The sequence below is a fragment of the Octodon degus genome, unplaced genomic scaffold (genome assembly GCF_000260255.1).
Source record: "Octodon degus isolate 3935 unplaced genomic scaffold, OctDeg1.0 scaffold00334, whole genome shotgun sequence".
In the NCBI taxonomy this organism is placed as follows: domain Eukaryota; kingdom Metazoa; phylum Chordata; class Mammalia; order Rodentia; family Octodontidae; genus Octodon; species Octodon degus.
Genome location: NW_004524910.1, coordinates 225,345 through 237,336, shown reverse-complemented (window position 1 = coordinate 237,336; position 11,992 = coordinate 225,345). Strand labels below are relative to the sequence as shown.

General features: G+C 34.1%; 1 protein-coding gene across 1 annotated transcript; it reads right to left on the bottom strand.

Annotated features, from left to right (window-relative positions):
* Positions 1–5,936: 5,936 nt before the first annotated feature.
* Positions 5,937–6,890, bottom strand: LOC101564595 (olfactory receptor 10A5-like). Its single transcript, XM_004647870.1, has one exon. It carries the CDS (start codon positions 6,888–6,890, stop codon positions 5,937–5,939), a length of 954 nt encoding a protein of 317 aa, XP_004647927.1.
* Positions 6,891–11,992: the final 5,102 nt, after the last annotated feature.

Here is an 11,992-nt window from a genome sequence, read left to right as displayed (position 1 = left end):
GGAATCAACTCCCAAGTTTCATCTCTACAGGAGTGATTTTTTGAAACCATGGAAATAGATGGAATGTCTAAGAAAATATTACACAGGGAGAATAGAAGAAGTGTGCCAATGACTGAACCTTCAGAGAAAGTACCACCTGTAAGATTTCTAAACTGTCACACAGACTGTGCATTTGGCTATATAGAGAATAGCAAAGAATCCATGGTTATAGACAGTAAGATGATAAAATGTTTGGATGTTAGTGTAATGCTTTCATGCTAGTGCAGATAAGTTACCAGCATTAGTCCAAATGCTTACATGCTGGTGCAATAGAGACCCAGCAGTACTAGCCTACAAGAAAACTTGGAGAATGTTTTATGTCCTCAATACTTCCTATTGATCAGGAGCGTGTAAGCCTGAACACTTGCTCTGTTTTCTCTTCCTCCCTCAAGGCCCTCCTCCATCCTGGTTGCTATTTCCAGAAAAGTTGGAAAGCCCCCCAAGGCAACAGTGAAAGCCTAGGAGTTCTTCTTAGGATGAATTCACCGTATCTCCTTCCAAAGCAGCACATTTGGGCTGAATTGTGTCATTCCTGACTTTAGTCCTCAATGACCTCTTCCCCTGGGGCTGCAGACTAACCAATCTACTAATGAGTCTGTGACCATGACCTCATTAAAAGCTGTTAATGAGACAGCCTGCTCCTCAGGGAAAATAGGCTACTGAGGCTCCTAGTGGACTCTCCTGATCTTGAAGGGAAAGCTTAAATGAATAGATAGGAACAGATCTACAGAGACAGCTTAATGAATGAGGCCACAAAGCCACATCTCCAAGTGCCCTCATCTTGGCAAGGAGGCATCTTTGAAGCTTGCTGCCTGCTGGCTGTAGGTTTCTAAGAGTGGCTACTGTGCAGAGCAGCCATGATCACTGTCAGCTCTACATATTGGCCCCTTTATAGACTCATTTTAACATTCAAGGTAATATTCCAAAATATAGATCTGATGGTCTCCTTGTGCTGAAAACTCTTAAATTCACTGATGGAATTCACAGAGTAGTGTTAAAACAGTTCGACACAGAGGGCTTTTTAGTATTTAACTCCTATTTACATCAGCTGTGCAATCTTCATACATTTTCTTCTTCTATGGTACAACTTTTGTTATGGTTGTTATCATCAATACTACCACCAGGGCCACTAACACCATCATAACAGTTAGCTTTTCTTTAGGAATTATCATGTGCCCCACATAGATCTTTAGGGATTAATACATATGATTTCACTGAATCTGCTCCACCAAGGTGAAGTTTATGCTATAATTGTCCTCATTTTACAGAAAGCAAGCTAAGGCATCAGAGCTCCTAATCAGTTTTCCCAATATCATAGACAGAGCTTTTGTTTCTACTCTTCAAAATAGAATAAAATAATATTAAAAAAGAAAGAAAACACTGTAGCCAAAGTGCTAAAGCAACAGTTTATCAGTGTATCCATTGTCCATGAGTGTAAAATGTTTCTGTGTGTATTCCTTTTTTACATTTGAAAAGTTAGAAAAATCAAAATATTTATTTGCATATACAAATTAAATGAATTCATGAGTCAGTATAAAGTTTTGTTGGAGCACAATTATACTCATTCATTTACGTATTGGATTGCTGTTATGTAAAATAGCAAAGTGGAGGACTTGTGATAGAGTCCATGCATTTATGACACTTTAATCAGCTACTTAGTATGATTAATCACAATGATTCTCTTATTATTTCTTTATGTTTTGAATTTCATGTATAACTTTGTAGTATACCACTTTATTTATTCATTTTTACTCCCAGTGTACAAACATCATTCTAATAAAAGAAAAGAAAGTGGGCTTCAAATGTCACATTTGGAGACAGTTGCTATCAAATAAGATGGTTGAAGTTGAATTTATCATGCAATGATATAGTCATTGCTAAAGGAATATAATGAATGTGGATACCTAAGCATTGTGACAATAATTGAGGTCATAGAAAGCAATAGAAACAATTGTAAATTTTATTTGGTTCATCTCATCCAAATGGAATTTTTTCACAAAAATAAAAAGTAAATGAAAGTCTGCAATCAAACTAAAGTTCCAGGTGACTTATTAGTCAAACAAGGAAAGCCTTTATGAAGGATGAGTCTGTTAAATTGTATTTCATGCAACAACTTAAAGAATGTGTCTAGAAAACACATTTGCCTAACCCCCTTATCTTCTGAGGAGAAGTGATCCTATAAGAATTAAAGCTTTTATGAGAAATATCAATAGTCAATTAGAAAATAATAAATGCCATTTTGAGTGTTTTTTGTGTCTGTTGACCAATTGACAAATGTTAGGTGCTTTTTTTTGTGGAACTGGGGATTGAACTCAGGCCCTTGTGCTTGCCAGGCAAGTGCTTATTTACTGAGTCACCTCCCTCGCCCCTATATTAGTGGTTTTGACACTTTCTTCTTTATTGAAAGATTAATGCTGAGTTTGAAGTCAAAGAAAAATTTGACTCCTCATGGAATTATATGAGGTATAAACAAGCTTCAGTGAAGTTGAAAGAAATATGAGTTCAATAGAAAATGTGTAGTCAGTTAAGATGTGTTACAGTCTAATATACATATATACATAGAGAGAGTAGTAAAGACTTGATGGAAAAATTTAAAGTTTGTTAAAATGCAAAGTATTTCAAGATTGTGGGTATTATATTATTTACATCAAAATTTATCATTTGTTATTGAACTAGATGTATCAATAGTGAACTTCATTTGCTTTTGTGGACATAAATATAAATTTTGTGAATTTTGTTAGCAATGGAAATGAAAAATTCTGAATTTCTGTAACATAGAACAATTTGATCATTTAGAAATCATATAGTTTTATTACAGTTCTTTTTATTTCAAGAAAAACAAAATTAAAAGTAACAGTGATAGGAGAGTAACAGTAGTTAATACATTGTGCATTGTTATTTTCAAAGAAGATTTATTGAGAAGATGTAGGCATGAATATTGTGCAAATTATATTAGCACAAACCTTTCTTTACAATGGTCTAAGAGAACATGGGATATTTTCATTTTCTTCCTTTTTCTTTCTTTCTTCTTTCTCCTACCATAGTCACTCTTTCTGTTTGAACAGTTTCTTTGAAAAGTTTCTACTTGAGTACAGGTCAAACAGAAATTTTTTCAAACAAGAGGTACTATACTGGACCGTTACTACTCAATAACAAATGGTTTGAAAGTAATCTTTGAATTCACACTTGATATAGTTTCTTGATGAATTCAACCATAAACTATAAGGCAAAAACCATAGTTATATTGAAAAATTATTCCATGGTATGATAATATAGATGACATCTAGTATTTGAATATGTAGCTACCGTATTCCACTACCATGCTGTCAAAAGTTAGACAACAGGGTGACCTCTGCTCTTTTTTTTTTTTTTCTTCACCTAGGATTGAACTCAGGACCTTGTACTTGCTAAACAAGCACTTACTCTACTGAGCTATCTGCCTGGACCTGACTTCTGTCCTTAAGCAAATTTATGACAAATTATATCTCAGTGCAAAATAAAGTTCTAGCAGTGTTTTCTTAGACTTTGATGCCATAGGAAAGGAGGTTACATTATTTGAAAATATGGAGCCTCTTTAATTCTCCATATAAAATAATCAATCTCCATTGTGATGCCATTGTAAATGGGTTGCTGCAGGGTCTCACTATACAGCTCAAACACATGGTGATCCCCTTGCTTTCACCCTCCCCACAGCTGGGATTACAGGCATGTGCCACCGCTGCCAAACTTTGGCCAGCTCAGCCCACCCCGGAGGCATGGCTGGCATGGCATGTGGTCCCGGGGATGGAACTGTGGTTCCTGAGCCTGCCTAAGCTTATGTGGCTTTTATTTTATTTTGTGGTGTATTAACTTCATTTTGGAATAGTTTAGTCTTTTTGTTTCTCAAGTCTTTTCTATACTTACTGATTTTTCTCTCTATTTATCTTACTAATTAATGAGAAACAAGTTTAGAAGTCCTCCCAGTCTATGCAAGGGTCTGTTTTTTCTTTGACTTCTGTCAGTTTTTCATCTATATTTTGAAGGTCTCTTACGAGGTGGATATGTCTCATCTACTTTATGAATTAACCTATTTTTCACTAAAAGTTGTACATGTTTGCTCTTGGAAATACTCCCATGTAAAGTGTTTGGCTCATAGTAAGCACATATGACAACAAAATTTAAACTCAGAAAATTTCATAGATTTTGATTCACTAGTTCTATTTCTGAGATTTGATTTCAACATAGTAATGATAAAATCTTTTTTTTAAGAGCAGAATATATTTATTGGAGGAAAGAAAACTTATGTCGGAGAGAGGGACAGAAGGGTACCTGAGTGGGTTGCTCAATAAAATCTTAAACTGTAAAATAGTTCATTAGTTATTGATGCCAATGTAAACTACTACAACCATGTTGAAATCAGCAGGGAGATTACTCAAAGAACTAGTTAGAAATTTATTTGACCCAACTGTTACTCGTCTTTATCTCTTCCTAAAAGAGCTAAGTACATCACGTAATGATGGATGGATAACAATGTTCATAGCAGCACAATTTATAATAGCTAAATCCCAGAGCCAGTTTGTATACATAATAACAGATAAATGAATAAATAAAATGTGATATCTATAATAATGGAATGCCATTCAACTATGAAGAAGGATAAATGAGTCATTTGTGGGAAAATAGAGATACCTGAGAAATATAATGTTGACAAAATAAATCAGACACACAATTTAAATACTAATTGTATCTCCATTTGCAAGTGCGAAGGGGCCCAGGGCCTGATTGTGGGGGAGGAGATGTGGAAATGACAAGATTTAAGAGATGCCATGTACAGGTACCAAATAATCACAATAAGTATGAAAATTATGTCATAAATATGAGATAAAGATAATAAGACAAATGACAATGGGGAAACAATTTAGATAGCAATCTGAATAATAATCTATAATTCATGTTAAGAATTGTATATTTATTATGCAACTTAGTTGTTAATATGCTGTATGAAAGTGACTATGGATCTCCTCATTTTTAGTTGAGAAAACCATTTTACTGTCTTAAATAACTTGTGGGGAGCCTAATATTGCAACTCTTATTATAATATTAAGTGGTAAAATGAAACATGGAATATTCATAAAATATAGTTACACCTGTCAGTGTTATAAGTAAAGTGTTTACTAGCTAATTAGAATTTGTGAATTTTCTTCTTGTTTCTACACTTCAGTTCTTAACCTAGATTGTAGTGAGAATGACTATCCAATGTATATAAAATTATTATATAATTAGATCAGAAACATCATGAGAAATAAGTTCATAAGAATACCATTTCCAGTAATCCTTGGCAAGCAGTTAGGAAAATTTCCCCTTAATTATTTTGTTATAAAATTACATATTGTATTGCTAATGATTATTATACCTCATTGAATTGATATTATAACTCCTAACGAACTTGGAATGAAAGAAAAATGTAGTTGATATCAGAAATTCAGATTCAAATCCAACCTCTATTACTTGATGCCTGTATGATCGTGGGGTCATCTGAATGTGTTTCAGTATTTAAAAATGGGAATAGTAAATATGTAAATAAATAAACATATATAAAAATATTAAAGAGATTATGGCAGCATCAATTTAAATAATGTATGAGATATTTTCCAGGTTTGTTTCCTCAAGTTCACATTAGCAACAATCTTACATCATTTATGGTATAGGCCTCATTTATGCCCATTGGTAAAGTTATGAGTTAACACAAAAGTATTAGAATATTATTTGCACAAATGAGTAAATATATATGACAATATTGGGAAGGCAGAGAAATTTGGCAGATGGGTACAATAGATACTCTTTCCTCCACCAACTTACCAAATAATACTTCAAAAATTAAATTCCAGCCCAGTGGAGAAGAAACTGGTACAAATTGTTTATGAGGGATGGTTTTTGAGTCCTAGGGCCCTGCAGAAGGTCCGGCTAAGGGCATTCTTCACCTCATTATTCCTCAGGCTATAGATGATAGGGTTCAACATGGGAGTCACAACAGTGTAGGACAATGATAATAATTTCTTGCTCTCAGGAGAATTATTTGACTTCGGCCGGAAATATGTGAGACTGGAAGACACGTAGAAAAGGGAGACCACAAGGAGATGGGAAGAGCAGGTAGAGAAAGCCTTACGCTTCCCTCTAGCTGATGGAATCTTGAGGATGGCAGCAGCGATGCGTGAGTAGGAGCATAGGATCAGCAAGCAGGGTATCATGACCACCAGAATGGTTCCAACAATGGCATAGATCTCAAAGAGTGCTGTGTCTGCACAGACCAGCTTCAGCACAGGTGGGCTGTCACAGAAGAAGTGGTTCACTTTGTTGGTGGCACAGAATGGGAAACTGAAGAGCCATGTGGTCTGCACAGTGGCTACAGGAAATCCTGGAAACCAGGAGGCTACAGCCAGTTTGGTGCATGTCCTCTGGTTCATGAGGACTGGGTAATGCAAGGGACTGCAGATGGCTACATAGCGGTCGTATGCCATGGTGGCCAAGAGAAAGCATTCAGCCACCCCAAAGAAGAAAAAGAAATACATCTGAGTGGCACAGCCCAGGAAGGAGATGGTTGTGTCCTGGACAAGCAGGGTTCTTAACATTTTAGGTACAATGACTAGGTTGAATCCAATCTCTAAGAAGGACAAGTTCCTGAGGAAGAAGTACATGGGGCTGTGCAGCATGGGATCAGCCAAGGTAACCAGAATGATGAGGCTGTTTCCCATCAGCGTGACCAGGTAGATAAAGAGGAATACCAGGAAGAGCAAGGACTGTATTTTAGTAGGTAGTGAGGAGAAGCTCATGAGGATAAAGTCACTTATTCCTGTCCAGTTTCCATCAGCCATAGGTACAAATCCTCCATACAGTTATGGCGAGAAATTCTTCGTTTGACTAATCACATTTTGAACATGTTTGTCAGGTTCTTTCTTACTGTTAGAGAATTAGAGAAGGTTAGGATCTTGGATTTCAGATTACCCTGTACAGAGAGGTTGCCATGTCAGAATCATGAGTCTCAAGGGGACATGACCAGACACATGTTGAAACTCACGTTTCTGGGAATATCTAAGCTTTGAGAAGCATGTCCTATGTGAACAATCTCATTAAAAAACATGAAAGTATCTCTTCTGAAACCCTAGAAAAATATGTAATATTATAATGTAAAATAAGTTATGTAATGATTCAGTGTTTGGGAATCTTCTTTGCTTGTGTAGAATCTGACAGGTTAGTAAGTGGCTAACATGTATTGAGAACAGCTTGCTTGCCTGTCTTGGTTGTTTCTGTTTTTCCCTTGAAGTTTTATCCAATTTGTTTCAATATTTAACATTTCTAAAATACATATTTTTTGCTTTTACAAAAATTAAAAAAATGGGAGCATTGGTTCCCCTTAGGAGAAAATGATATAGGCACTGCTATGGATAGTGGCGGTTCTTCCTTTAGCTCTTTTTGATCGGTGAGTCATTTTTTTTCCAGTATTTTCCTTTGTATCTTTATTCTTTTACATTTCTGTGACAAAACAACAGCCAACATCATATACTAAATGGGCAAAAATTGAAGAACTTCACTTGAGAATCAGAAATAATACAGAATGCCAATGGTAACCACTCCTGTGCCGTGTCGTTCTGGAAACATTAGCCAGAGCAATTAGGCAAGGGAAAGAAATAAAAGGAATAATGATGGACATAGAGGAAACCAAAAATTCCACTAAGAGATTTGTAGACTTAATAACCAAATTCAGCAGTATAGCAGGATAAAAAGTCAGCACTCAAAAATTTGTAGCATTTCAACTAACAAACAGTAAGCCACTAAGAAAGAAATTATGGAAAATACACCTTTCACAATAGTGCCTAAAAAATGAAAAACTTAGAAATTAATCTCAGAAAGGGAGTAAAAGATTTATGCAGAGGATTTCAGAAAATGAAAAGGTAGGGCTGGGGAGATAGCTCTGCAGCCTAACTGCCTGCATGGCAAGTAATAGGACCAAGGTTCAATCCCCAGTACCACATGCCATGCAAGCCCGGGCAATTTATGTGTTCCTGTGGGAACCCGAAACTGTGGGTGGTGGTGCATTCCTGTAATTCCATCATTTGGGAGATTGAGACAGGAAGATCACTATGAGTCTAAGCTGCATAGGGAGACACTGTATCAAATCACAATCAAACAATAGAAAGATATTACTTGCTCCTGGATAGGAAGAACCAACATTGTGAAAATGGCCTTACCCCTAAAATTGTTATACAGATTTAATGTAATCCTGATGAAAATACCATTAGTACAACTCACAGATCTAGAAAAAAAATTGCTAAAATTCATCAGGAACCAGAAGAGACCTAGAATAGCAGAAGCACACCTGGGTTACAAAGGAAAGGAAGGAGGCATCACCATCCCTGACTTGACATTATACTACAAAGCTTCTTTGATAAAATCAGCATGCTACTGAAAAAGGCAGACCTCAGGGACAATGGAACAGATTAGAAGATGCAGACACAATCAAAAACACATTCCGCTCTTTATCTTTGACGAAGGGGCCAAAATTTTCACTGGAAGAAAAATAGCCTCTTTAATAAATGGTGCTGGAGAAATTGGCTTTCCAAATGTCAAAGACTAAAAGTAGACCCATGCCTGTCACTGTGCAGAAAACTATAGTCAAAATGGATTGAAGATTTAAAAATTAAAACTGAAACACTAAATCTTATGGATAAAAATGATGTGGAATTTTTACGCAATGGAGTATTATTCAACTATAAAAATATATTGGAGGGTTTTGTAGATAAATGGTTGCAACTAGATACAGTATTGGTAAGCGAAATTAATCAGACCCACATATATGTTCATACATACTAGTGCAAGAACTAACCTTGTTAGTGTGAGAACCTGAAAGGGTAAATAAAACCTGAAAGGTACACTAGATACTGTGGAAAGGGCAGAATTTGTTCAGTGGGAGTTAAAAATAGATGAGAAAAACGGGAAAAGAAAGAAAGGAAAAAAATATATATGTATGCAGGATATTTTGGATAACTGTATCGCCAAAATATTCTGATTTACTAGAAAGGAGCAGTTAATGCTTAAAATTTTATTCTTTTTATTCTTTTCTTTCTTTTTAGTTTCTTTTACTTTTTTGTTGTTTTTATTTTATTTATTTATTTATTTATTTTGCTTTTTTAAGCCAATATTGCCCATTTTTATCTGGTAAGGTAAACAACCACTTTGAAGATAACTTCATGTAATACAGCAACCATGGTCGTACTCCTTTGTTTAGTGAAGTTTTGTGTAATTTCTAATGCTTTTCTTTCTTTTCCTCTTCTTCAAAAAATAAAAAAAAATTAAAGTGTGGCATTACATATACCAGGCTCTCCTCTCAGGTTCATGTGTAATACAACTATTGTAATGAATAATTTTTGCAATTCATAAATGATAATGACAATGTAAATATACAAAATACAGACTAGTTAAATAGATTGTTATTCTTTAGTATAAAATTGCAGTAATTTAAATATATATTAAGGACTATTAGTCATCATAAGAAAATATACTGTATGATTTGTGAATTGATAGACTATGAAGTAATATATTGAATGCAATTCATTATAAAAGGATATATACATGCATATATATACATAGTTATTCATTTCCATTTATTTCATGTATGTATACACATAGAAAGCCTTCATCTTATTTATTTGTTTGTATTTTAGTGCTTCAATTACAATTGTTTTAGATTGATTCTGTATATTTTATAGTTTTTACATTGTGTACATTGAAATGTATTGTTTTTCATTTAGAAGAAAATTGACATTTTAAAGAATAAATACTAATAAACCAAAATAAGGTTTTAGATTTATAAACCTCTTTATAAATGATGTCAAAAATATCTATAATAATGGCAACAGTCAAAAGTGTTTTCACATTTGTAATATAATAAGCCATTTAAATAATTTTAAGAAAGCAATTTCTTCAAAAGGATTTAGAAGGAAACATAAAGATTTAACTGCCAAGAAATGCTAGTAGCTACTACTCAATTTTTCTAGGAATAAAACTAAAAATTAAATAGACACAGATTTAATGTCTTCTTCTAATTTGAAATATTGAAGAATAAAAACTAAATGCTTTATTTTACTTATTCGTATGATCTCTAGTTGCATCCACTTACCAGTAAATCAGGCCCACATGTATAAACATTGCATTGTTTCTCTAGCCTAAGAACCTGAAGAAGCAAATAAAATTCAAAAGGTATAATAGATACTGTGACAGAGAAAGAAACTGTTCAAAGGGGAGGACAACTGGGATGGAGAAAGGAGTAAAGAAATAGAAGGAAGGGAAGAATATAGTAGTATATACACAGGATAGCTTGGATACCTGTACTACTGATTTCTACTGGTTTATTGAAAGGAACAGTTAACGGTTAAAATTTTTTCTTCTTTTTAATTTTTTTGATGAATGTGGCATATTTTTATCTGGTAATCTGAACAACTAATTTGAAGATAGCAGTAGGCAATGGAGCATCTATTGTTGAATTTCTATCATCTTATTTTAATGAAATTCTGTATTGCTTCTAATATTTTTTCACTATTTTTTATTCTTTTAAAAAAAGCTGAATGCTAGTAAGGGATGGTGTACTAGCCAGTATCTTCATTTTCTTAAGGCTGCATTAATTAATTTAATTTCTTTAAAAGTCAATTTGTTACAACAATATTAAGACCTTTTCAGAAGTGGTTTTTTATTTTATTATTTTTTATTTTTATTGGCTCAGGATGCCTTCAGGGCAGGTGTGGTAAGGCTTGAGAATCTGGGGATCCAACCACAGCATCCTGATTGCTTTGTTTAAGCAGTCACTTAAGCAACTGAGCTAATGGGCAGGCCCCCATTAAGACCTTTTAATGTTCCCGTATTTCACTGAGCAAACTCTTCTGGCAGAAGAAAAGAAGGCAATGATTTGGGGTGTAAGATTAATAGTTGACTATGACAGTGACAAATTGAAAATAATCATTAGTGCAGATGAACGAGAGGTTCAATGACAGTCAGTATTTAAGAAAATATTTTGTAAAATTAGTAATTTTTGAGGAACTTTTAATGCTGTTTATATAATATTTAATGAAAAAGAAGAGCACAAGAGTGCAAACAATGACAAATTTCCATTTTTAAAATGTATGATACATAAAAACACTAAAAGATTATAGGTGAAATTTAAGTTTTGATTAAAATGGTAAAAAGAAGGAAAGGGTTTACTTTTCTGGGTTTTTATATTTTCTGTAGCAAGCTATTTGTTATGTATTAGTAATAAAATCACGAAAATGAAAATCATGTTCCTCATGAAGTAGATAAAATTTACTGAGTGTGTTGCACATTTATGCTTTGTCTTCTACTTTCATGTTTTCTTTTTTTAATAGCTTAACTTACATGATATTATGCTTTCCATATTAGAGAAGAATAAATTAAAAATTAGAGGTGATATGTACTTTTGTATGAGAAACTTTGCAATTATAATTAAAAACATATTCTGGATAAGTATGTTAATGATAGTAAGGGTAACATCCTAAGTGCCATCACTGGTCTTCCGCATTGTCTCCCCTTCCTCTTTGTAACGTGGAAATTTTCACGGTATGAATGCATCAGTCCTTACTGTGTGTCTCTGTCTGCACGTGGCACGACTTCTGCCTCCTCCACACACCCGCTTCCACCTGTCTGACTCCTTCCGCTCCCTAGCTCAGCTGGTATGTAATGCTTCCAGGAAGCACTGGTCAAGTTTCTCTTTTCACTTTTTTATTTTAGAGAGGTTAACAATAAAAATGATACAGAATTTTTAAACAAAATCACAGGATATTAACAATGGTTATTGTTTGGCACATTGTTATCTTCAAAGTAGTTGTTCAGATTGCCAGATATAGGCATGTAACATTCATCAAACAGTATAAGCACTAACTTCCTTTTAATGAACTAATAGAAATTCATA

Bases quoted from the DNA above. Each gene is read 5' to 3' on its own strand.
- LOC101564595 (XM_004647870.1), bottom strand. From the start codon at position 6,890: ATGGCTGATGGAAACTGGACAGGAATAAGTGACTTTATCCTCATGAGC.